At 49.7% G+C, this 27602-nt stretch overlaps 1 protein-coding gene across 3 annotated transcripts in view; it reads left to right on the forward strand.

The window, feature by feature from the left end:
* The window catches only part of Glis1 (GLIS family zinc finger 1), a 196102-nt gene that overhangs the window by 96283 nt on the left and 72217 nt on the right, over window positions 1–27602 (forward strand). For all 3 annotated transcript variants that reach the window (XM_051171561.1, XM_051171562.1, XM_051171563.1), the window contains exon 2: window positions 25596–25764. In XM_051171561.1, the coding sequence (XP_051027518.1) occupies window positions 25596–25764 (169 nt within the window). The remainder of the gene's footprint in view (window positions 1–25595; window positions 25765–27602) is intronic.

Genomic DNA, 27602 nt, shown 5'->3' on the forward strand with positions numbered 1-27602 from the left:
CTGGGGCAGGACCTGGAAATGTCTCCGAAGTTGCCTCAGAGGTTGTGGTGTGCCAGAGAGCTGGGGTACGTGGGAGTCATGGAGAAGTGAAAATAGGGAGAGCCAGGATTCTGTCTTCAGAGCCTTCCCTGCGGCTGCCCCTTCTATCTCTGGGTCCTGGTTTTTATCCCAATACTTGAACCATGGTCATTAAGCCCACTCTGTCTCCACCCGGTATTTTTGTATCATGCTTTGGACGTGCTGCTCAGCACACAGTGGACTGAACTGGCCTTGGACCTGCCAGATGATAGGTATGGGATTAGGGAGCCTTGAAGGTAAATGGAGGTCCTGTGTGGGTGTATGGGTGCCTGGTATTTTCGGTTCTGTCTTCAGGGCTACTACAGAGTGAGCACTGAGACGTGCAGACTGAATAAATATGAACTTTCACCGTAGCATCTTCTGCCTGCCCCAGTTTATTTCACGTGGGCTCCCTGGGGACAAAGAAGGCAATTTAAATACTGTCTTGGCCTTGGGCAAAGACCCACATCAGGTCCTGGCGTGAGCCTGAACATAGGATATGGCCACGGGAGGTGCTATGGAAACATCACCCACAGGACTAAAGGCCTAACAGTGGGACAGTACCGGTCTCTTGGTGGGGGGGTCCTATTACAAGCTGAGGAACTTACTTCTACTGGTTCTCTAGCTCCCCCCCACCCCCACCCCTGCACCCCGGGTCACCTGTGGTCCCTCCTCACTACACACTGCTAGAGGACTTTGGAGTGAGAAGACTAGGCGGTGCGACCTGCAACAGCACATCTTGAAATCCTCATCTGTAAAACGGGCACATCACTGCCTTCATGTGCTTGGTACCTGATCTGTGCAAAACAAGTCATGTCAAGCCCACAGACGCGTCATCGGCCTTCATTCTATGTCTCCACTCCTTTTCTGGCCCACCTCTGCTCAAATGGATGCTGGCTTCAGGAAGACCCCGGAGGGTCCCCACCAGGCCCCATTGGCCTCACATTCTGCTATCTCTTCGAGATAATAAATAGGAACAAAACCTAAATCCATTATTAGCTTCTTCTAGACTGCATGATTTATGGCTTCAAAGTGTCTCTAGTTAATCTGTCGAAAGGGATTTTAAATTTCATCCGTCTTCCCTGCTGGCAGCCCCCTTCTACCTTGAATTCAGCTGTTTGACATGTCTAGTACCGGGGTCCCATTTTAAAAACATTTACAGTGGGTCGGTGGAAAAAAAAAACCGGAGCTGAGCGGCAAGCATGAGGCTCAATTTGGCACATCTGCTTTGAATTCCACGCATCTCCACAAGTGCAAATAACTTGAAAGTTCGCCCTGGGAAGAGGTCTGCTGTGCCCACGAGGGCTGCCTTAGGTGACTTTAAAGGAGAGAGGGATAATTACTGAAAATGAATTGTCACTGAAATAGAAACCTCCCGATCGGCATGCTGACCATCTGCTGCTCACATGTGCAGGCCGCCCACACCCCCGCCTCCCCTTCCTGCTCCGGAGCACGCTGCTCTCTGGCTTTTAAATCTCTGCTTCCCAGGGCACTCAGGTGATGCTCTGGCCATGAGTCATGCAAACTGGGGTGGAGCCGCACATTTCCAGTCTATGGCTATGGGACTCAGAATCTGGGTAGAGATAGGAATTGCCTAGGATTTGGTCTTGCGGATATGTGTGGGAAAGGCTCTGACAGTAGGTCCTAGGGACATGGCGGGGCTGGGGACAAGCAAGCACACACAGGAGCATACTTACATGGGGTATTGGTATGTGTGTAGGTCAGGAGTCGGTTCTTTCTTTCTACCATGTAGGCTCCAGGTACTAAGCTCACATTGTCAGGCTTTGCGTCTTCACCCACTGAGCCTTCACGCAGGACATGGCATGCTTTTAAATAATGAGGTGCGCTCTAGGATGCTAGCGCGGGATGATGTAATTAGGAGATCTCCCCGGGTGGTTGGGGAAGGCCTCCCTGGCGAGCTCAGGGGTCCCTTGGGAGCATCAGCCTCTCGGTGTGAAGGCCACAAGGAAAGACTTTGCAGTAGAGCCCAGCTGGAAGAAGAGTACCCATGCCCGAGGCTGCTGCCTGTCGAGGATAGGCGTGGAAGGAGCTCCCGGGCAGGGCTGTGGTGGCAGCCCCTGGGGAAGTTAAGGGTTGTCTGCTCTTGATTTGACTTGTCTCAGATTGGATTAGCAGGTCCCACTAGCTGCAGCAACGGGAACTTCAGTATTTGGCTAGGCTCTCATGCCAACGAGAGGGGTGGGCATGGAATAGAAGAGGCTGGGCCCTTGGCTCTGAGCTCTATCCCTTCCTCTGGCATCCCCAGAACAGCCCTCCTCCAGCCCATAGTCCCTCCAAGAGGCAAAAAGCTAGTGCTGCAGTCATTGTCACAAGCCTTTCAACACACCAGTGATCAGCGGGACTCCCTCAATCCTTCCAGGGTCACCTGCCTTTGGCGTCTGGCGAGAGAAGGCAAGTTCTGAGTGCAGGCTGCTGTGAACTCTCTTGAGGTAGCACCATGGCACCCCACCGGCCTGTGCCAGACTCAGGGCTGGGTTTGGCCCAAACACGGATTCAGTTTCTGCACAGGTAGACGCAAATGAAAACAAAGATTTTTAGTTTTTATTCGGCCCAGTTGATCAGCTGTCTTTTTGGTTGTGTTTATGTCTGTCCACACACAGATGCACATGACTGTGTACTCGTGTGTGTACAGAGGACCTTGGATATTTCCTCAGCTGCTCTCATTATTATTATTATTATTATTATTATTATTATTATTATTATTATTATTATTATTATTATTATTATTATTATTAACAGGTTCTTTAGCCACAGAGCCCTAGTAATCATCTCACCCCTGCCTTCCCAGCACTGGGATTACAGATGCATGCTGCCAAGCCTGGCTTCTAAGTGGGTCCTGGGCCGGCGGGTGGGGGGGGGGGGGGGGGGGGGGAGAGGGGCACTCAGATCTTTGCACTTGCAAAGCAAACACTACCAACTGACGCATCTTCCCAGGCCCCTTTATCAACTTCTCAAGTGTTTTCTATTTTTCTGTTTGATTTTTTTTTTTTTTTTTTTGGTTTGGTTTGGTTTGGTTTTTTGGTTTCTGTTTTAAGAAAACTTTGCCTGTGTGAAAGTGTGGGAATTAGACGGCCTGGAGCTTTGAATCGGTTCCTCTCCTGAGCTGCCCCTGCGCTCATCTATAAAGAGTTGAGAACACATGAGGATTAAGTAAAGCTGTCATATAGCAGTAGGCCCAGCTCCAGGCACACAGTCGGTGCCCAGTGAGGGCTGGGAATAGGGGCTGTTGTCTAGGGTGAGAAGACACAGCCGCGTGTGTGCAGGCATTGCTTATTGAATGAATATCTGAACAAGGGAAATATGAGGTGAATGAATGAATGAATGAATGAATGGTTTGCTTATTAGGATTTTTTCTACTGAGGGTAGACTCCATCATGACAGAGGCTGACATTTAAGATTACAGATGTAGCCTCCAGGCCCCACCCACAAGGGCAGCCCCTCCTCATCTTCTGTGCTTCCTGGGCCCCATCTGAAATACTGAAGAGACCCTAGTGTATTGGTGATAGCCAGAGGTTGGCCTTGCCCTTGGGGCCTGTTCCTCTTCTTGTTTATCTTTTGAAGAACAGCCTTTCCGGATTCAGCTTGAGTCATCTCACAAGCCAGAAAAGGCAGCGGTCAGTGAGGCCTCTGCTTGCTAGCCGGCTTGGGGCTGCCAGCAGCTGCACTTGGGCATTTGTTTCCTCCCGGAATGGAGTCCCATGTGAAGGAGGGCTCTCCAGCCCTTTAGAGGTCATGCGAGCCTCAGGCAAGCTGGGCCTGCTACTGTGCTTGCTTTTCCTGATGACTAACTGCAAGACACCTTCTCACTTGCTTGGGTGCATACATGCGCAGATCCTCTTCAGGAAAGTGACTGCTCGGGCAGTGATTTATTTTAAATTCTGTTGGTTGTCATTTAGTTCTTAAATACAAGAGTTCCTCGCATGTCCTTGACTCAGATCTGATTGGTTGGCTACATGTAATTGGGAATCTCATTCACTGTCACGCCTTTTTTACTTTACATAGAACAGGGGCTTTTCATTTTGAGTCAGTCAGTCCCATCAAGTTTTTACATGTATCCTGCTTTTTGTGTTCCAAGAAAACTGCCTGTCCCAAGGTGTGTACTGCTCTGCTATGGTTTAGCTTTAAGGTCAGGTCAGTTAAACACTGTGAGTTAAATTCTGTGTGTGGTATCAGGTAGTTCATCTTTTCCATAAGGCTATCAGGTTTTCCTGCACCATTTTGTTGAAAACACTTTTTCCCTCAGTGGCTTACCTTGGCACCTTAGGAAAAACTTTATCGAAAGGGTTGGGGATACACTCCAGTCAGTAAAAGGTCTGCAGTGAAAGCATGCAGACTTGAGTTCAAATCTCTAAAACCCACGTAAATGCCAGATACAGTCACATATGTCTGCAACCCCAGCATGGGTAGGGTGTGACGTCAGAGACAGACAGATCCCTGGAGCTCGTTGGCCAGACAGCCTAGCTGCTTCAGCGAATTCTAGGTGTGGTGAGAGACCCTGACTAAGAGTGGTTATTAACTCACACAGGATGATTGTTTTTAGTTCCATCCATTTGCCTGCAAATTTCAAGATTTCTTTGTTTTTAATAGCTGAGTAGTAGTCCATAGCGTAAGTGCACCACAGTTTCTTTATCCATTCTTCTACTGAGGGACGGCTGGGTTGTTTCCAGATTCTGGCTGTTACGAATAAGGCTACTAAGAACATAGTTGAGCAAATGTCCTTGTTGTGTGGTGGAGCATCTTTCAGGTATATGCCCAGGAGTGGTGTAGCTGGGTCTTGAGGTAGAGTTATTCCCAGTTTTCTAAGAAAGTGCCAGAATCATTTCCAGAGTAGTTGTACAAGTTTGCACTCCCACCAGCAATGAAGGAGTGTTCCCCTTTCTCCACATCCTCGCCAGCATGTACTGTCACTTGAGTTTTGATCTTAGCCATTCTGATGGGTGTAAGATGGAATCTCAGATTTGTTTTGATTTGCATTTCTCTGATGACTAAGGATGTTGAACATTTCTTTAGGTGTTTCTCAGCCATTCCATATTCCTCTGTTGAGAATTCTCTGTTTAGCTGTGAGCCCCAGTTCTTAAAGATACACATGGTATATACTCTCTTATAATTACATACTAGCCCAATGTGGATGTCCTCTGAGAGTCTTCACTCAGTGGGGGATTGGGACAGATGCTGGGCTTTGCTATTGGGACTCTAGGTGAGAGAGGTGTGAGAGAATGGGGAAACAGAAGAACCCAGAGGGTGCTGGAACCCTACGAAAACACCATCAAGACTGGCAGATCTGGACCCAGAGGGCCAGCACAAACTCCTGTACAAACCAAAGACAATGCACACAGTAAACCTAGAACCCTATTCAGATCTAGCCAATGGACAGGACATTCTCCACAGTTGTGTGGAGAGCAGGGACTGACTCTGACATGAACCCTGGTTTCCCATATTTGACCACTTCCCCTTGGTGGGGAGGCCTGATGGCACTCAGAGGAAGGGGAAGCAGGCTACCAAAATGAAACCTGATAGGCTGTGATCATACGATGGGGAGGAGGTCCCCTTCTGCCACAGGCCTAGGGGAGGGGAATAGGGTGAAAGAGGGAGGGAGGGGGACGAGAAGATACAAGTGAGGGAACAACAATTTAGATGTAATCTGAATAAATTATTTAAATAACAAAATTCCCAGGGGGAAAAAGAGTGGTTATTAAGAGTTCTGGCCACTCTTCCAGAAAACCCGGGTTTGATTCCCAGCATCCACTGGTGACTCACACTTGTCTGTAATTCCAGTTCCTAGGGATCTGATGCCGTCTTCTGACCTCCACAGGGACCAGACACACCTGCAGTAAGCAGACACACACACACACAGGCAAACACACACACACACACACACACACATAAATAAACTTTACAAATATATAAGATATTTAGAAAAAACTAAAACGGAGAGCAATTAATTGAGGATGATGCCCGTTTCTATCCTTGTCCCTCACGTGCATGTGCACACGTGTGCTCATGCACTCTCATACACACTCGTACACGTCCCGATGTAACAAAAGGTCACATAGAGTTTTTGTTAATTTTACTGGTAAGCATTTTATGTTTTGTGCTGATAGACAGTATTTCTTTCAAATCCCGTTTTTTAAAAATCTTTTCCCCTATTACCTAAAAGTGGACTTAGTTTTTTGTACATGTTGACATGGTATCCTGTGAGGTGGCCAAGCTAACATACTCTGTCCTTAGATTGTTTGGGAAATGTGTTAGAGCTTTCATATAAACTGCCATGTCACCTAAGGTTGATGAGATAAACTTCTTCCCCTGCCTTTGTCTTTTCTTGCTCAGCTGCGTTAGTCACGGCCGCTGACAGAGTGCTAAGTAGCCGGGGCATGTGTGGCCATCTGTGCCTTGCTCCTCATGCAGGGAAGAGCATCTTGTCCTTCATTTTGAGCTTGAGGCTTGCTGCAGTTTGTCGTTGACATGCGTTATGGGTTGAGGACATTCGTCTGTGTTTCTAGTGCGCTGAGAATGCGCATCATGGATGGCTGGGTTGTCTCTGCATCTCCTGAGCTGACCCTGTGGCTCTTTTCCCTTATTCTTCTGCCTTTGCCAGTTATCTGTGTTGATCTAAAATCTTGTCTCTTTTGAGTTGACCTCATTAGAGCATGTCATACAGTAGTTTCCTATATTACTGAATTTATTTTCAAACGTTTCTAAAGAGCAGTCAGCAGATTATTTACATATGAAATTGTAAATAATTATTTTATATTTATTTTTCCGAGGCAGGGTTTCTCTGTGTAGCCTTGGCTGTCCTGGGCTTGATTTGTAGACCTCGAAATCACAGAGATCTGCCTTCTTCTGCCTCCCTGAGTGCTGGGACTAAAGGCATGTGCCACCATGCCTGGCTGTAAAGAACTAATTTTAATAGTTGACTATATGTCATAATCAGTCCTTACATGGATAAAGTGATTACACTAAGAAGCATTTTACGTGTCTGTATCACAGCTGTGCATTAACTGCTAGAATAAAGGTTAAGATGTTTCTTCAGAAATTGCAGAAGAACTCCTTGAAAGAGGGTAGGTTGGCAACACAGAAGATAGCATAAAATGTGGACTAAAAACTGCAATGTGTATTAGTGCCACAAGGCTGCTGTAACACAATAGCACAACCTTGGTAATTTAAAATTCTGGAAATTGGAAACAGCAGATGTTTATTCTTGCATGGCTTCTGGAGGCCAGGGGTCCAAACTCAAGGCAGCAAGCTGCTCCAGGCTGCCCCTCAGGGCCGCCAGGAGGGAACCTGTGGCTTGCCTCTTTATTCTGGTGCCTTCTGCCTCCTAGTTCCATGGCCTCCTCCTTTTCTGTGTGCCTGTCTCCTTAATAGGATGTAGGGCCCGTTCAGATACCCCAGGATGTTCTTAGCTTAAAAATCCCTCAAGGGCTGGAGGGATGGCTCAGCTGCTCTTGCTGCTCTTGCGGATGATCCAGGTTCAGTTCCCAGCCCCTGTGTCAGGCTGCTTGAAATTGCCTGTAACCCCAGCACCAGGGGATCAGACACCTTCTTTAGGACTTCATGGGCATCTGCATGCACGCACGCACGCACGCACGCACGCACGCGCACACACTAAAATTCTTAACTTAATTATAGCTACAAGATGATTTTCCCAGGTTCTGAGATACGGTGTGAGGTCTTTTCAGGAACCCTCGTTCAGCCTAGTGCATGACAGTGCTTTAAGATTTTCTATATGACACATTGGCATTTGGTTGCTGAAGACAATGAAGTAATCCCAGTGTGAATACTAAGACAATAAAGTCAGCCACCCAGGATCTCTGATTCTGACCAACTTCGTATTTTTTTTTCCAATACTGCTTAAACATGAAGTGAAAACTTATTAACTGAAACTAAACCATCCCCTGTAACATAAATTGTTGTCAGCTTTTATAAATGGTTAAAATACACAAGTTTGGTCTAGCTGTTTATTTGGAAAATTTGGGAATGGAGCCACTTGGCAAAGTAATTTGTAGCTAATTGGCTTTTGATGAATTGGTCAGTTGACACATTGATTTTTGGCCAACTGGCTCTTGGAGAATCAATGTTCACCCTGGGGCTTGGTGCCTACGGCTTCGTGCCTGGGGTTGGTATGAGGCCCATGGGGCGCCAGGCAGGCTGAATGCTGCGCCTAAGATCTAAAGGTCACCTTAGACCAGGAAGGACATCCCAGAAGACCTAACCATCTCCCAGACCTGGCCAGGGCTTGCTTCTAGCTAGGTGATATGAGACTTTGGGGTCTTAACTAATACCGACACTTTGTTGAATTTAGTGCCCGAGCTAAGGCCTTGTGGTGGCTGTTCTCTCATTTAATTGTTGCCTGTACAGCAAGTGTGATCTGGGCTTCACAGAGAAAGGAAGGGCGAGCACGGGGAAGGTAGCTTAACTGCCTAAGAATAGAGACCTGGGTAAGTAGTTCACATTCCAAGCCAGGTTCTCTCCCTCCCTCCCTCCCTCCCTCCCTCTCTTCCTCCCTCCTCCTCCTCCTCTTCCTTCTTCTTTCTTTCTCTCTCTCTCTCTCTCTCTCTCTCTCTCTCTCTCTCTCTCTCTCTCTCTCTCTCCTCTCTCTCTCGTGCTTTTAACCATGGGGCTCAAACAGACCTCCTTTAGCCTTGCCCTTAGTCAGTTCAGATCTACCAGCTGGTTTGTAAATGTTTGCTATGGGCTCTCCACTTGGGTAAACTGAGGCAGAATCTAATGTGAGACTCATCCAAGTTCTAGCATCACAGCTGAACAGGAGGGAGGCTGTTCTCACGGCTTCCCACAGGCCTGCTACCTCCAGCCTGGAATGGGGGCTTCTGCTGCTTGGTTTCTTGTCTGCGGCAGTGGGACTAGCCTACAGGCCCGCCCTCCACTCCTAGCCTTCCTTGTTTATATCCCCGTTAATGGGCCCTTGCAGGCCAGCCCAGCTGCTGCGGGAGAGCCAGTGAGCCACCTGGAGCTGTGTCTGCTGCAGAATGTTTACGGTGCATGGAGCCAAAACGAAGCAACATCCATCTTGCTGACTGGTCGCAAACACTGCGCCCATTCATGGCCAGGCAGTGGATGGTCCTGGCCTTGGCAGTGAGCTGACACAACTCAGCAGCTTGCAGGACAGCAAGAGGGTGAGGAGAAGGCAGGTGGGCTAAGGTGAAATCACGCCCAAGCCCAGGCAGCCCCTGTTCCGTTTTCTGTTCGCCCATTCCTCTAACCAGATGTGTCGTAAAAGTAGTACACTAAGATGGTAGGGTTGCCTGAAGAGACGTCCTCAGCCCCTGAGGCAGCTTCAGAAGTATAGGTTAGCCCTAGCCACAGACCTCAGCAAGGCCTGAATGAGGTCATCTGTCCATGTGAGCTGTGACAGCTGCCTCTGATAGACGTAGCAGTTACCACAGCGAAGGGCCAGTTTGCACCTTTACCCTAAAGAATTTCCATCCTGGTATGAATCCATTATAGCATCGCCTCCTATTTAAGGGTCCCGTGGCTCACACACAGGCCTCTGAGGGTAGCAGTAGTGTCAGACACACCCACATCCTTGTTCAGAGACAAGTGGGTAAAGCTATCTTTGGCTCAGATCAGGGAAAGGTTTTAGGGCAGGCACCCAAGCCAGAACAGGAAACCCTGTTAGTAGTGTAGGTTCCCAGTGTTAGGGCTAGGAACAGGAGCAGGAAGCAGGGCCAGCCCCTTCAAGGCCCTCCTTGGGGTCACAGAGCCTTTTGGTGTGTTCACAACGCTGGGATCAGACGCCACCAACACTCAAGAGTGGCCTCTCCCTTGTCCTTTACAGAAAAGTAAATGAAGACCCAAGGCTTGGGAGTTCACAGGCTGTGCCTTCTGCCTAGGGTCTGCCTGGACTCAGCCTTCCGTGTGAGAAGGCTGAGTTACAGGAACAGAGCAGAGAACAGAGCACACTTCCCACGGAGGCAAAGGCAAAGCCTCCCCAGAGGTCAGGCTTTCTCCTCAAATTCCCCACCCCTAGCAACCAATTGCTTTAGTGCAGCCTCTGGAGCAAGGACGGGGTCTTCTTCACAGCCTGTGCACCTAGAGCAGAGCTTCCGGCTTTCCACTCACAGGCCCACTTCTGCAGGCAGTGAAAATTCGCTCTGCTCAGGAGCATTTGTTGTTTCTGTCTTGTCTCTCAGGGAGTTTCAGTGTCTCTTAGCCAGTAGAGCCAGGGAGTTGCCATGTGCCCTGAACATGCTATGCCATAAACGGAGGTGAATGCATGTGTGTCTTTCCACAATGCCAAAATTTATTGAATAACAATAAATTTATAAGGTGCAGTGGTCTTAATAGCAGCAGTTTGCTAGGTAATCCCATCTACTTTAGGAATCTTGTGAATGGAAGTTCTTTTATCCCAATCTCAATTAGTAATATCAAGGCAACTCTCTCTCTCTCTCTCTCTCTCTCTCTCTCTCTCTCTCTCTCTCTCTCTGTTGTTACAGAATGACTACAAGTTAAATAGGCTCCAGTAGGCTTCCTGGGGTTGCAGAAGTGGGCTGGCAGGGCTGGGGAGATGGCTCAGTGGTTAAGAGCCCTGTCTGCTCTTCCAAAGGTCCTGAGTTCAATTCCCAGCAACCACATGGTGGCTCACAACCACCTATACTGAGATCTGGTGCTCTCTACTGGTGTGCAAGCTAACATGCAGGCAGAACACTGTATTAAAAAAAAAAAAGTGGGCTGACAGAAGTGTGTATAGTCTGTAGTGATAAGCCAGCAGACCCGGGCGAGCTGCAGAGAGGGAGCCGCTGCTGTGGAGAGCCAGCCACAGGAGAGTTGGGCTTGAGAACGAGGATATAGTTGGCTACAGAAACAGGAGTTAAACCCTTTTCTTGGTCCGACACATCCAGTAAGTTCCGGGGTCTGGCTTCACTGGTATGATTTTAATATGCCCATGTGCCCTTAAAGTCTCAATGCACCCCCATAAATGTATGCAGCACCTCTTCTACGCTCAGAAGTAAGCCATTTGTCAGTCTGTACTGCATGGATACTGCCTGACAGACGGTGGTGCTTGTGGCCCCTCCCCCAACAGGCATCATCAAACACCCTCAAAGTCAACCGCTATGTATAAAACGGGGGGTGGGGCGGAGGAAAGGGGGAGCATCCCAGGCTAAGGCCCAGCTCCAAACACTGTCTTGCACAATATAGAGTGGCTTCCTATGTCTTGCTCCATCTCACTTGAGACCTAGCCCCCGCTCTCACTTAACCTTGCTCACGTCAGCATTTATTCCTTTAGTTAATGGTTCTCCCGACCGGGCGTTTGGTACTCTCACCCTCCAGTCATTACTATCCAGTGCACGGGGAACGCGGAGAGGAAGGGTACGCTTAGTGGAGGAAGAACAAGAGGAAGCAGAACAGCGCAGGTCTGGGGAGCGGTGATTGGCTCAGAAGTTACGTCCTAGGGCATGGAAGGATGGGGGTTAGACATGGCCACGTCTGGGCCAGATGTTTGTTATTTAGAGATTGCTCTGGCTATGGTAGTGACGGGTCACATTTAGTGAGGAGAGGAGACTGGTCCAGATGAAAGGTAGTGGCTGAAAGTGAGGCAGAGTTGGTAAGAACAGAGGAAGGGAGGGACTGAGAGAGGGCAAAGCTGAGATGGATGGGGCATGGGCTGGGGTCAGGCCATGGCATTGACCTCATCTCCAGGGCTCAGCCAGTGCCTGCCAAGGCTCTCCTGGGTGCCTGGGGGAGAGAGTCTGGCATGCCTCACCTCGCGCCCCAGCACAGATCTGGACTGCCACTTCCCTTGCTCTGGGCAGCATGTGTGGAACCATGTGCCTGCCCTCCTGTAGGCGCCTCCAAGTTCAAGACCTGGCCACAGAATCCAAGAACAGACCTTGGGCCTCGGGGAAATGAGACCCAGGCTTGCTTTCAGGGTGCCTGTGTGGGATGGAGTGAGACACACGTGGGCCAAATACTGACCTTGTCATGCTTGCTCTTGTGACCTTGGCAAGACCTGGCTCTCCTCTGCAGAATGAAGAGCAGGCCTGGGTCAGAGGTTGCCCGCAGGGCACCTTTCTCCGAACAGGACCGTTTTTGTACTGCCTCCTTTGATTCCTGACACGAAACCCCTGCCTGCTCATTTGGAAAACCCCATATAATGCTGTAATTGCAACATAAAGAAGAACAAGAAGGGAGGTAGCCAGTAAGTGATGCGTCTCCTTACGTGCATGCTCAAGCACCATTGGCTGGGTGAGGTGGTTGGTGGCCCGCACCTGTGTGCGTCATCATCTGCTTGATGGCCGCAGATGCACAGAGTCCCAGGCAGAGTGGCCAAGGTGACGTGATTCTCTGAAATGGTGAGCAACCCTTGGGCAGCGTCCAAGCAAAGCACAGCACAGTCTTTCCCTAATATACATGGTAATTCCAGGCCTGGAAATTTCAGCGTATGTTACAACCATGAAAAAAGCACTTTGTTTTCTGTGTAAAATGGACCTATGTTCTGGCTTCCATAACTGGGTCGCTTGTTGACAGATATTTTGAATATTTGGCATGATAATTAAGCCGTTAGCTTAGGACTGACCCACCCTTGGCAGTAAGTTGGCCCTACCCCACTGAAAGACAGTGGCTGTGACCGTCAGAAATCGCCCCAGTGATTTCCATTGTGGCCCTTGGAGTGGCCCTCACCCACCCCCCTGCTGCATGGATGTTTGGGCTGAGGGTGGAGACTGGAGAACTGGGGGGCAGGAATGGGAGAGCTGCCCTCTATCTCAATCACAGGGCTTCCTCCTAGAGGGCGGCTGCATGGATGCAGATCTGGGGTGGAGCTAGGGGGATTTTTCAGGAGCCAAGACTGCCTTGCCCTTCAGGCATTCCTAGCTTTTGGACCAATCTGTGGAACAAATAATCTTTTCCACAGGGTACAGAATTCTGAGCCTCTCTGAGGGCCAAGGAGCCATTCGCATGTCTTCCCACCAGGCCACATCTTTACATGGTGCTGTTTCCTGGAGGTGGGGTGCCCTCATTCACGGGATGGTGATGGGGCGATTCTCTCCTCGGATAAACCCACTGTAAATAGAAAGCATAGTGTGTTTGCTGTTTCTAACCTATCAAGGGATGGGGGAGGAGTGGCTCACTGCCACTAGCCATCGTCAAGAGATTATCTTTAAAAAAAAAAAATCAAAATTCAAAAGTGGTTTCTGCCAAATGTGTATTGCTTTCCGTCCTTCCTGCCGTCATAATTGCAGATTCCTGCCGGGGACTGACTGTGTTCTCACCATTACTGACCCTTCTCGTACATGGGTACCACTGTCTCCATCCCTCTACTCTTGAGCTGTCTGGAGCTGGGCACCCTGAACCCACCCTGTTGCTGGCCCGCCTTCCTTCTTGGGCTTTACGTATTTTCCAGAAGTTGGAAGGAATGTTACAGCAGTGGAGAGAAGAACAAATGACACAAGAGTTAACTAATTAGCTTGTTTGAAAGGAAAGGGGTTTTTAAAGGAGGCTGGATTGGAAGGTGCTGAATATACACCTGGGTTAACACTCAGAACTCTGGACCTGCTGTCCGCCCTCAAGTTTTATAGAACCCAATAGCATTTTCTCTAGACTCCTTACCATCCTGGTAACCGTCCTTGGTTTCTGAACTTGGATAAAGACAAGTGATTTTTGGTGACCATTACTGTCCTCCCTGTGTGATTTGGGCCAGGCAGGACTCCTGTGGGGTTACAGAGTGTCTGAGAAAGAGTTGGGTGGGGATGGAGAGCACGGAGCCTGGTGTCATGGGCTCTCAGGCCCATCTTGGTTCTATTTGTTTGTTTTTGAGACAGGGTTTCCTCTGTGTAACAGCCCTGACTGTCCTAGACTTGCTTTGTAGACCAGGCTGGCCTCGAATCCACAGAGACCCACCTGCCTCTGCCTCCCAAGTCCTGGGATTAAAGGTGTGCGCCACCACCACACTCGTGCTAGGCTCACTGATGCACCAAGAGCTCAGCTTTCAATGTTGGAACCGTGGTCACTGAGCGTGATTAAACAGAACCTGAGAGAGTTAAGAAATGTTAGGATTTATTTACTAAGCTATCCTTCTCCCACCACTGGGAAGTTCCCAGATTTGCTGAGGACATGTTTTCTTTCCTTGGGCCCTTGACACTCCAGAATCTTTTCTGCCTGAGCTGGTCATTGTCCCCTGTCGCAGGGACTGAGGGGGTTCCCTGAGGAAGAGGAGTCTTGGGCCCTGGGAAACCCTGGCAGTGTGTCTACCCCCCAGCTGCAAATATTGCAAGCTCTTTTTAGGCTGTGCTCTGCTATTCTTGAGGGAGACCGGGAGACCAGGGCACGTTTGCAGACCGAGAAGCCTGGAGAACAGTCACTGACAAGCCAGGCGGCAGGAATCTTAATTCAAACCCACCTGGGATGTAGCCTCAAGGATTGCGTATTCATCTCAAAACAGTATGCAGTATTTTGATAATACAGAGGGTTAAAACCTATCTTAACATTTATATGCTGTAAAATTTATCTATGTTTATGGACAGTTTTATGAGCTGGGGCAATACCTAGAGCAATGGTTTTAACCTGTGGGTTACGACCCACTGTGGGGGTCAAACAACCCTTTCACAGGGGTCACATATCAGATAGCCTACATATTAGATGTTTGCATTATGATTCGTAACAGTAGCAAAATTACAGTTAGGAAGTAGCAATGAAATAATTTTATGGTTGGGAGTCACCACGACGTAAGGAACTGAACTAAAGGGTCACAGCATTAGGAAGCTTGAGAACCCACTGGCTCGGAGTCACCACGTGACCTGTTTGCTCTGTCCCAACAGGGAACAGAGAACGTTAGAGACCCTCAGTCCTACAGCCATACCTCCAGGTGGCTGCTCTTTCTTCTGCAGCCCTTTCCTATGCAAAGCCAGGGTGAACCCTATGGCCCGCCGTAGCTGCTGTTCCCTGCTCAGGATCCATGGCTTCCTGAGGGGACAGACTGAAACCAGCACTGCTGTCACCACCCACAGGGTCCCGCATGACAGCCCCAGCCTCTCCTGTGGCCTCACCCCCACCTTCTCCCCCTTGCTTGCCGAGCCCCCTTCCTTGTGTGTCTTCCTGTGCCCCTTCTCTGAAGAACACTCTGCCCCAGGGCCTTTGCTTGCTAGCCCCTCTGCCTAGAGTGTGCGTCCCTAGGCGGCCATGTGGCTTCTGCCTTGCTTTCCCTCAGACGGCCCTTCCCTGACCCCGACTGCCCTGCTTCTCCTTGCTTTCTAGCTTTTTGCCTCTGTTTTAACTCACAACCTGTGGTATCCATCTGGTATTATAGGGCTAATTTGTGCCTTTACCTGTGACGTTGTCTCCTCTTCTCTCCTACCAGGATGCGAGGCGGCACCACGGGAACTGAGGTTTTCAGTTCTTGGTTGGCACATTCATGGTGCGCAGGGCAGAGGGGAACTGTGCTTCTGGTGCCTCATCCTGGCACACAGTTAGGTATTCAATGCACGTGTGATAAGAGAACACAGTAATTGTTAGCATTTGCGATGCCAACCCCTTCCCCACTTTTTTTTAAACCATCAAGATTTTTAATTTAAAAAAAAAAAATATGGAATTCCAAATTCCTCCCTTCTCTGGTGTCTGTTTTCGTGGTGTTAGAGATCGAACTTGGAGCCCTGAGTGTTCTGAGCATGCGCGCTCTACCACTGAGCTATATCCCCAGTGGCCTCTTCATTGGATATAATTCTTAAAAATGTTTCCTCTTGTAATGAAGATTTTTCATAAATCCAGAAAATCACTATGGTGTGGTCTGATGCCTCGTGGTGAGGCAGATTCCCTTGGTGCATGTGGCCATTGGCGGCTGCTTAGTCCGTGTCCAGTTCCTCCAAGCGGGTGTTGAGGGTCCTCTGTTTTCAGGGGCTGGGCCGGCAGGGGGTGCCCCTGAGAAGCGATCCCCTCGTTGCCTGTGAGATGGTCACGGTTCCTTGTCCGATACACACTTTAGTGGGCCATTCGGTAAATAACTCACACGTGAGTTGGGGGGAGAAACTACCAAAACATCATTCACAAACTACGTTACTAAGCAACCGAAGCTCTTGAATTACGCTCACTGCATTGTGGCGGCATCTCACTGTGTCACGTCTAATGCCTCTCAAATCTCTGTTTATTTTCTGTGGTTGACTTAACCATTCGATCGGGGGACATACAAAAAGCCTCCTGTTCTTTTCTGTCATCGGTGGCTCTAAACTGTTAAAGCTAACAGATTTTTACTTCTGGGCAGGGAGGGCGGGAAGGGGGATGAGTGCGGGTGTGCACATGGCACTGCATGTGTATGGAAGTGACAGAGTTTTCAGGGGACTATTCTCTTCCTCTGCCACGGTGTTAGGGATCAAATGCAGGTTGCCAGGCCTACACAGCAAGCAGCTTACCCACCAAAGTCATCTCACTGGCCTAGCTCTTATTTCCAAATGGGAGCACCCAGAACCATACGTGGAGAGAACTACTGATAGCATAAAGTTATAGAGCCCTTTTGAAGGGCAGTTTGCACAGTAAGTCGGACCAAGCTTTAAAATGTGCATATCTTCTGGCTCAGCAACCCCATATCCAGAACATTATCCTAAAGCTATAAATATGGATAAACACAAGCTAGGTGATCGTAACTTGGCTGGTTTGGTTTATCTTCCTCTTTTCTAAACAATTTTAACTATAACTCTAAGGAATGACGTATGTACAGCCATGAAATAGAACATACTACATGCTCATTACATGTGCTTGGTTCTCACATCTGGCCTGTAACAAATTGGCTTGTATCAGACTAAGCTTCTGTCTTGGTCTGTTTTGTGTCGATAGCATCCAGTACCTGAGAACGGGTCGTTTACGCTGAACAGAATGTATTGACTCATGGTTTGGAGGCTGGGAATGGATACTGCAGTGCCGACAGCTGGCAAAAGGCATCACAAAGCTGGAAGGTAGACAGAGGGCAAGAGAAAGCAAGAGGGAGGCAGGGCCAACAGTCAGTGACGTCAAGGGAGTCTTTTTGCAGCCTTACTGCGTGTATAGACTCTCCATCGGCGTTTAGGGCTATCAGGATAGGCCGAGCCAGAAAGGCCAGGTTCCCAGGGAGACAGAGATGCTGAAATCTCACTCTGTCATTCCACGTTGCTTTTTCTGCTCACTCATATTTGCTGATGCAGAAGTGCCATGGGCAGAGGGTGGCGGTGTGAGCAGAGCCTGGCAGAGAAGCTAGGCAGTGAACTTTCAGTGGCTTCAGGTTTTAGGGAGACAGATATTAAAGTTCTGAATCAAGAAGGAGGAACCTGACATCTCATGCCTTCCATTGGAGCCCCCCGTAGGTGGTACCCTAGGAGAAAGGATAAGCCAGAAGCACAGCAACAGAGATCCAGGGATGAAAAGAGATAGGACCGAGAATCAGGGAAAGAGATTCAGAAGTGGTCCAGATGCTTGTGTTATTAGACACAGGAACATAGGATAAAATAATAGAATTAAAATGAGGGGGATGGATATGAATAAGAATGTGTTGAGTATGGGGGCGGTGTGTGTGTGTGTGTGTGTGTGTGTGTGTATGTGTGTGTGTGTGTGTGTGTGTGTGTGTGTGTGCTGGGTGGAGTTGCCCTGCAAAAGAAGTAGGAAAAAAAAAACAAAAAACCTAATTGCCCTGCAAAAGAAGTAGGAAAAAAAAACCTAATCTATTAAACAGTAATAGGTCAAGGTAACTGTTAAAAGTAGAGGAAGTTGTGTCTGATAAGCTAGCAGAGGCAGAAAACAGAATAATAGAAATGATTTAATATGAAAGAAGTTGAGGATGAAGAGGAAAAATACAGAATAGGTGGGACAAATAAATTGGTAGTAGGATTGTATATTTAATTCAGAACACGTGGCAATTACATCAACTATAAGTGGTGTGAGTGGACTACGTATTCACATGGGAAAAGTTGCCAGAGTGCATAGAATTCTTTCATAGAATATTGTGTTAACAAGGTCTGTTTGGTCATAACAGGTGTTAAATACGGTAGGAGCTCTGCTGAACGTTGCTCAGCGTTCTGCTTGAGGTTCCGGGTTTATTGATACTGCCCTCGCAGTGACTCCTTGAGGGATAATAGTTTCTTCTTGAGCAAGATGACTCCATCTAGTTCCCAGAGCTACCCACATCCACATGCAGGAGGGCACCGCATGAAGTGGAAGCTCCAGGCTGCTGACCTAGGCCTGCTTGCGTTATGTCTGTGCTACCCGCTGGCTGAGAGCACTAGCTCACGCCGATCAGCATAAGAGCCAGGGGTGAGGGCAGAGTGGAGTGAGGGCACAGTGTCTGCTGCATGCCCAGATCTGCACTGGGCACCGCAGAGAGTGTGAGAATGGCCTCAGCTTCATAAGCTATGCCACAGAGAACAGAAAGCATGTGCTCTCCACATGGTCACGGAGCTGGGAAACAACAGCGCCAAGATTGAAACGTGGCCACACTGACCACAGAGTCCACACTGTATCTGCCAGACTCTTCTCTCTCTGTCTCTCTCTCTGTCTCTGTCTCTCTTCTTTATTTATTTTTTTTATTAATTTATTCTTATTACATCTCAATTGTTAGCCCATCCCTTGTATCCTCCCATTTCTCCCTCCCACTTTCCCCCTACTCCCCTCCCCTATGTCTGTGACTGAGGGGGACCTCCTCCCCCTGTATATGTTCATAGGGTATCAAGTGTCTTCTTGGTAACCTACTATCCTTCCTCTGAGTGCCACCAGGCCTCCCCATCAAGGGGACGTGGTCAAAAATGGGGCACCAGAGTTCGCATGAAAGTCAGACCCCACTCTCCACAGAACAAAGCGACAGCCTACAGACTGGGAAAAGATCTTCACCAACTCTTCATCTGACAAAGATCTAATATCCAAAATATATAAAGAACTCAATAAATTAAACACCACTAAACCAAATAACCCAGTTGAGAAATGGGGCTCAGAACTAAACAGAGAATTCTCAACAGAGGAATATCGAATGGCTGAGAAACACTTAAAGAAATGCTCAACCTCCTGTCTCGTTTGTAAGCTCTATAAGTAGGGCCCATCTTCCTTCCTGTCTCTGTCAGCAAGGGGAAGGGAAGGATTGGATACTGGGGGGTGTGGACGAGGGTGTTCTCTTCCCCCAGGCTCACATGTTGAAGTCTCAGTCCCCTGTGTGGCTGCATTTGCAGTAGTGTAATAATTACGGTTGGACGGGCTCATAAGCGTAGGCTCCTGAGCAGCGGAACTAGTGTGCTCACTCCCTGCTCTCTTTCTCTCTGTGAGCATGTACCAAGGCCAGCCAGGCCATGTGAGCCCATGGAGAGAATGTAGCATCTGCAAGCTGCAAAAAAAGAAAAAAAAAAAAAATAGCCATCCCCGGGACCTAAACTTCCTGGGATCCATCTAAGCTTGGGAGAAAATAAAATCTGGTTGTTCAACCACTCCGGCTACGGTGCTTGTTGTAACCGCCACAGGAGACTTACATGCTGGGAGAGTGATGGACCTTGATATGGAATAGCCTTCCTGGCAAGATGGCGCTCACCTTATTTGCTGACAGCTGTTTACAGTGGTGTGACCATAGACATGTCCCATATTCTGCTTTTGGAAAACAGGAGTTAGCATGTCACGGACGGAGCCAAAAATTACACAGGACACACGACATGCATGTCGTCTCTTTTGGTTTTCATCATTAGATGAAAAAGATAGGACAAGAGAGTGTGTTAGTTACTTTATTATCCTGATTTTTCACAAGTAAAAGCTGTATGCAGACACATGGAAAGAACTATCAAGCTTTTTAAAATATATTATCTCCATGTCTGCTGTGGCTCTCTGGCTAGTGCTTTTATTGCCTGTCTTCATCTTCATTAAAAAAAAAAGTTTCACAATTAGTATGTAAGAATGTGAGGAAAGAATTGGCCCTTCTGTGTGTCTGTGTGCCAGCATGTTTCTATCCGCATGTGTAACCATCTTGGGCTGTCCGTGGCCTGCCTGACCTAGGACAGAGCTGTGGGTTTGCTTGGTTTCTGTGCCGTGCCATCTCGAGGTGAGCTGGCTCAGGTTTTATTGGCCTGAGTCCCTGTAAATCTCGCTTAGCTTTAAAGGGGGGAATTTATGGGGTTCTTGTGGCCTGGGATAAGAGATGGTGGGGAGGCTTTAAGCCTGGCGCAAGAGCTCAGCCATCAGGAGCTGTTGCTGTAGAGGCCTTGTCCAGATTACAGGCCCCCTGGTAGCCGTGAATACCCCGACATTCCTGCAAGTGAGTGAGCCTTGGCTCCCATCTTGCTGGGATACGGGGATGCGGGGATGCGGAAGAAACCTGGCCATTCACCTCTTGCCACCTTCCTCTAGTAGCCCCAGCTGCGCACTGGGCTTCAGTGTTTCACATGCTAGGAAAAGAGGTTCCAGAAGCAGCTTGATGAGGCAAGAAGGACCTGAGGAGTTCTTTGTACCCTGCCTCTTCTGTATCCCCTTAGGTCAGCTACCTACCGGGCCTGGGAATAGGAGGCACCGAGCCCTCTGTGATCTATCTCTGTGATGCCCCTGCTGCCACGGGCTAGGCACATGAAATCCAATTCTCGAGTCCCCGCTGCTCAGAGGGGGAAAGCTGAGGTTCAGCATAGCCTGCGCTCACACTGCTGGGGAAGAGCTGCCAGCAGGGCAGTCCTGGTCTGAGGCAGTCCTTCTGTGATCACTGGCACTCGCTGCCCAGGAGAGGGGGCTTTATCCTCGTGCCTGTCAAGAGGCCCAGCACAGGGGCCTTTTTCAGAATCCCAGCAGAAACCACGCCAGAGCTCAGCATGAGTGGTCTACTTTAGTGCACACAGCCACTCCTGTAGCTGAGGCTCTAAACCCTATTTTGCATATGAGGAGACTGAGGCTCAGAGGGGAAGATCACTCTCCCTGAATGAAAGCAGTAGCAGCTTTTGACTTGCCTACGTGTGTGTGCTTGCACCTGGCATAGAGTAGGCATGAGAGTGAAGTTCACAGACAGCCACTCTCTCAGCATTCCCAGCCACCTGCTGTGGACCTAACTGTGAGCTCAGAAGAGGGACACATCCCTAGAGGGGCCCAGAGATGTCTAGAGAACCTACCTGCGGGGTAAGATGGCCAAGCTCCATCCTCAGCCAGGGCCCTGTTTTCTGTGTGAAGAAGGTTGGGCCAGTTCACATCTGGAGCTGGGACTGCTAACAACAATTCCAAGACTAAGATCTTTGCCTTGGGCCTTTTGGGGGGAGGTGGAGCTTTAACTGTTCCCACAAGCTAATGCGGCAGTACAGTGGAGGAGTGGGGTGGGTGAGGGGGTGACCCAGCTCTGGTGATAGGGATGAGACATGAGGTACAGGCCAGGGCCGTGTGCACAGGTCACCTGAGTAGCAGTTACTCCCAGGGCTGCTATGAGCTGAGTGGTGGGGGAGCTCCTAGAGGGCTAGATTCAGGAATGTTCTACAGGAGAGAAACTTGCCCAGGGCTCTAGATTGGTAAGGACATACCTTAGCAAAACATTGTGAAGATGAGAGGTGGCACCCAGATGAGTGGGTGAGCCCAGGCTGTGGGGTCCTAGAGCCAGGCTGGAGCCCCATCCATCTGTATGCCCACCAGGGCTGGCCTTGTACTGAGTGGTTGACTTTCCATTGCTACCTGCAAATGCCTCCTCCACTGTGTAGATGTGGGACAGTAGAGCAGTTCCAGAGTCTGAGTCCCTGGCTCCTTCAGTGATCATCAGACCGACAGACATGGTTTGCCTTTGTTGTTGTGTGATGAAATACCTGTCCACAGCAACTTAGAGGAAGGCAGGGAGGCAGGAGCATCGTGGCAGCGGAGAGCTTGGGCCAGAAGCCAGGCCTCAATGCCACCCTCCAAAGCCTGCCAGCCATGCTCCTGTCCCAAATGTTCCTCCGCCTCCTAATACCATGCCACCAGCCAGAGACCAAGTGGTCTCACTCAGATCAGCACATCCAACTAACCAGCTCCTGAGGGTCGCGATGAAGCTCACAGTCGGGGACTACAGAGTTTTTAATGAACTGCGAAGAGTTGTATCCTGTCCTTGGCCTGTTACCTGGTTGGTTCTGAAAATTTGCTTGTTGGAAAACATAAGTCAGTTACCATGTAGGCTTTTCCGGTCCCTGCAGATGGCTGCACATGGCTACGGGTGGGGCCCCTGGGCCCTGGGTGCGGAATGGCAGCAGGTTTCAGCACCACACCGCTGCGGTCCTGTGGAAGTCACCCTGGGTGTGGTTTTACTTTATAGTCAAGGTATTATGGTAACTGGTGACGCTTTCGCGTGTACAGTGTGAACCGCTTGCCTCGGGCTGGCTTGTCAGGACTGAAACAAGGCTGATGAGCCCCAGGCACTTGGGGAACCCTAAGCCTGGGGTTTGGTCTGACTTTGGACCATCCTGCCTGGGGATGGGCTGCTTCTCAAACAACTCTGCCTGAGCTTCAGGAAGCACAGAAGAAGTAACTAATATCACTCTTACTTTGAGTATTCAGTGTAAGCTAAGTCCCCGCCATATGTACTCCCTTGTCACCACAACCCTTTGAGGTAGGCGTCAGCTCCACTGTACAGACAAGAACACTGAGGCCAGACCACCGGAACCAGAGCAGCTTCTTACTTGGTTTCAGAAGTGCCAGTCCAGGCTCTACTGTGACTGTATGGCCACACAAAGCCCATTTCCTCTTAGAGCCTGGTTTTCCGTATACTAACAGAATTAGACGGCCAGTTCCAGCTCTCACTTTGTAGGGTTTCTTACCGTTTGTCAAGGGGCTTCATGGACTCAGAGAAAGCCAGGATGCAGGGTCCATTCTTGGCTTTCATGGCTCAGGGAGAGACATGGCTTCTAGGAACCCCACCTTGTCAGGATAACCTTACAACAGGGCCCCAGATGTGTACTGTTCATCCACTCAGTCTCCAGAGAAGATCTGTCCTCCCTCCTGGAGACAAGATGAACAGGAGCAGGCCTGCTGTGGGTCTTATGGTGCCCTTGAGGATGGAGAAAAAGACTCTTCCGTAGAGGAGACAGTGGACCTGGGTATGTGGCAGGCGGAGGTGGCTGTGTCTCTGGCCAAACCTTTGGTTTGGTGTCCAGCCTTCGAGGAAGTATGTGAGAGACAGAGGGCAGTTTGGCTCCAGCTGTGGCAGTGGTTGCTTATGTGACCTTGGGTAACCAATTGTCAGCTCTGGTGCCCAGCTCTGCCAAGTTCAGAGGCCAGACTTTCCCTCAGGGCCCATGGAAGTCCGGGAGACAAGGATTTGAGTAGGCTTAGGGCACCAGCCAGTGCCAACTTTGACCTCAGAGCCTCCTCATCAACATCAGTTGTTTGTTTACTGCTGGGGAGAGCTCACACAGTCTCCAGCAGAGAAGCATCGAAAAGGCCCAGCTATTGATGTACTATTTGTTGCTGCTTACTCTAATCAGCTCAGGGTGTCTTTCCTGTGTGACCTTGGCAAGCCAGTTAACCCTGCCCGGTCTACTTTCACTGGAATCCTGGTTGGGAGTGCTTGTTTGTGGGGGGAGGGGCAGGGTTGCAGGGCAACACTTGGGTCTCAAAGTCCAGGAGGTCTGGGTTTGGATTGTGTCCCTGAGCCTGGGCAGAGGCCCTCAGTCTCTTTCAGCCCATCTGGAAAAAAACCAAAACTGTCATGAGTCTGCCCTCGGATGGGTACCAGGACGCCTGAGGAGGAAGGGCTAAACAAATGCAAGGCCTGTCAACTCTGCTCTCCAGGTCCCCCTTTCTTCTCTGCACCCCACTTTGTGCTGGCAGGAGGAGATACATGACCAGAGGGCGCAGATGATTCTGGAAGGAAGCTTAGAACCACTGTCACCTCCAGGATCCGGGAGAAGTCCTGGCGTAACAGCGCCCTCCCACCCCACCGTTATGCTGTCTGTTCCAAATGCCATTAATGATCATAAAATTATCCACAGTCTTTGGAGGCCGGTCCCAGGGTTTGCCTCAGTGGGACAATAAAACTGCGTACAGAAATGATCTGGAGAAGGGAAGGACAGCCAAGCCGAGCCGGAGTTAAACGAGCTGCAGCCTGCTCTCATTAACTCAGGCTGTTCGCATTTGTTACCAGGGATTTCTTTTTAATTAAAAAACAACCCAGTTATTAAAGCATAACCCTAAGAAAGGCTGGCTGGGCAGTCGCTGAAGCCAGCAGAGCGAGCGGTCCACGCAGCAGGACGGGCCAGTGCCGCCGGGGAAATGGCGTGAAACAGATGTTAGTTTGAACCCTCACCCAACCCGGGGCCTTGAAAGCTGTGCTTCTCATCTGTACACTGTAGAGTGCTGTTCGGAGCCGGGGAGAGAGTCCGTACTGTCACTGGCACAGGGATAGCCTGCGCTAAAGAGATCGTCTCAGCTGAGCTGGGACTGAGGATGCTATCTTAAAAGGCCAGTTCTTGTCACATGGCAGCTGGGTTGTGGGGTTGGGATCTGGCAGACTCAGTGCAGGGGCCCACCACAGATTTCTAGCTGTGTGTTCTTGAATGAGCCATGTAGTTTGCCTGGCTTGTTGGAAGTGCGTGACATGTGGCCTCATTGCTGTCCATGTCCTTGGTTTAGGGATTTCTCATTTGCTCGCTCGGTAGTGACAGTGCCTAGACTTCTTGTGAATAGCATTTATTTACATCTCCAGGGCATAAGTGCTTCATAACCCGAGAGTGCTCACCAGGGGAGCAGTGGGTCAGGCACATAGGATGCGCTGAGTCGTGGAATGAGTCTGGGAAGTGACGAGGCCCCAAAGCATTACCCCCAAAAGGTGACAGAACAAAAGCCTAAAGGATTGACTTCCAGATTAACTGCTCTTTTCCAGAGATGAGCAACTGTGGCTGAGGGAAGGTGGGAGAGGCTCATAGCAAGCATGTCTGACATTGTTATTGACTTTATAGGGTTTTTAAGACCCGTATATAGCCTCACCTGAGGCATTCACAGAGCATACAAGCAGTGTGGAGTATAGGATAGTTGGGCCATCAGAGAACCACAGGACACGGAGATGAATAACTGTGTCTGTGATGTGACATGAAATGGGAAACAGTATAGAGGGGAGGCTTAGTACCAATTGGTAGCAGATAGAGTTGGGCAGTCACCTCCTTGCACATGTGCCCCAAACATCTCCAGTCCAGGGCCCACTGGCGCAGCATCATTTCATCCAAACACTGAGGCACACCTGGGATTGTACGCCACAAATCCATCACATCAGAACCCGAACCCCTGCCTAGGGTCTGTGTGTACTCAGTTCCCACCTTGAGGCAGTTGTAGATAATAGTCTGTGTGCTTCAGGGCGCCATGGGTTTGGCTCACCAGGGTTTTTGCTCTTGGAACAGTCATGTCTGATTCACCGATATCCAGTGTTTGCTAACAGTCATACAAGCTCTGGAGCAACTGTGCGTGCGCACCTGCGAATTGAGGGGTTTTGTCACAGGTTTTGCCAAGTAGTTCTGGGAACTAAATACGGTGTCTCCAAGCCTCAAAGGCAGCAGGGTTGCTCAGATGGCTGCAGGGGCTCTGTCCTCTCTCCAAGCTCCCTGCCAGCTCGACCACTCACCTGTGCCCTCTTTCCTGTTGTCTCACCCCAGTGAACGGGAGCTACGGGACCTGCCCAGAGAAGAGCCTGCTGGACCTGGACCTGGCCGAGGGTCCCAGCCCCTCCTGCCACCAGGGTTTGTTTCTCCCTGCAGGGAGCCCACCGCCTCGGGGTCACCCGCCTGTCTGCGAGAGGCTGCTTCATTTCCCCCACCCTAACAGGTATGTGCCCATTCCTGGCCACTTCACCTAGTCGGCTTGGCTTTGCACGTGTCTGTGGAAGCATACTTACCACTCATGCCCGGCGGCAGCACGCATGGAGCCGGCTTCACAGGCGAGACACTCTGGATACTGGCCCAGATACTGGTGTGCACTTCACTGCTTCACCAGCCACATAGTGCCTGCCCTGTGCCAAGTGCTGGGCTGGCGCTGGAGTCCTTGGGGATGGTGACAAGGATCTCCATTGTGGGAGCGCTGAACAGTGACAAGTATTACAAGATAGGAACATGCTGAGGATTTCAGTTCCCCGTGGCCTTCTTTGATACCAGTGAGACTTTTATTTTGAAAGAGTATATTCATTTGGTCAGACCATCTTAATAAATGTCATAGACTGGGTGGCTTAAATAAAAGAAATTTCTTTCTCATGGTTCTTGGAAGGGGGGGGGTAGGGTGGAAGCCCAAGATGGGGGGACTGACAGGTTTGGTTTCTCCTAACCTGTGAGTTGCTCACATGGTCATCCCTTTATCTATGTGGTTTGCACTCCTATCTTATAAGGGAATCAGACATATTGCAGTAAGGATCTTCATAACCCCATTTAACTTAAGTTGCATCCTTAATGGCCCCGTCTCCAAACACACGCACTCTGGAGAGGTTAGGCTTCCAACATAGGAGTTGGGAGACGCCAGCCCAGTCTACAACAGGAGTGCATATCGTTTATGCTTCAAGCTGCCTACTGATTAATGATAATCACATGTGTCTATTGCCTGGATTAATCACAGAGTTTCTGGCAGCACACTGTGTTGGGGCAGAGCAAGGGGTGGCAGGAGAGGGGTGCATTCTGTATTGGGCTGTGCTGGCCCGAGATGTGATTGCACCGAGTAAAAAGTCCTGAGCCCAGGCTACAAGCTTTAGGCAACAGAAGCATGACTCGCCCTGCACCCCTGCCACTAGGTGTGAGGCCCTCTCCCCCCACCCCCACCCCAGCAGAAGCTGATTACTTACGTTGAACAGCTTTGCAAAGAGTCCAGTGATGGCCAAAAGGAGGTTTGCATCCTTGGCTCAGAATGTTGACGCCCTAAAGAAATGACAGTGTTCTCACAGTCATTGGACAGATTGGATTCTGGCTTCCTGGTAATGGTGTGACGAAGAATGCTGGGATTGTGGCCCATAAAGACCACGGTATCTGCTTTTGCTCCATCACTATGGCCTTGGGGATATCTACCTGCGTAAAGCAGGTGATGGCCCTGTATTAAGGAGAACTTAATACCTGTCATCCCACTGCTAAGATAGGAGTCAGCTCTCATGAGGGTACCTGGTGCATCTGGCTCTTAGGCACTGTGTGATCACAGTTTCTAGAGTGAATTGTAGACCTCAGCCCCAGAGCAGCCAGAACCACCTGCCAGGCCTCCCCGGGGACAAGGAGTAAGAGCCAGGCCATGCCACATCCATGAGACCTCAGGCGGGGACCTCCCACTTGTCCCACTGAGGCCATTCAGAGTGCTGTCAATGACATTCCTAACTCAGCCAGATGCTGCAGCCTGTCCTCTTTGCTGATGTCAGCTCACTGACCTGGAGCAGGTTGTAGAAGCTGCACAGTGGTGCTTCTTACTACCCTCTCTGCCAGCCTGCCTCTGCCAGCATTGTGCCCTGCTAAAGCATCAGCTGTGGTTTTGTTTCTTTACATTTTATCAAGTCCCTACTCTGACATGGACTCTTTCAAGTAGGACTTGCTGCTGGCTGTGGCAGACCCAGTGTCCCCACCCATGAGGATGGGATGTGTATTTGCTCCTCTGTGGAGATGCTGAGGGAGAAGAGCTCAGTGGACAGTTACTAGGTGTCT

Source organism: Acomys russatus, chromosome 29 (genome assembly GCF_903995435.1).
Source record: "Acomys russatus chromosome 29, mAcoRus1.1, whole genome shotgun sequence".
NCBI lineage: Eukaryota > Metazoa > Chordata > Mammalia > Rodentia > Muridae > Acomys > Acomys russatus.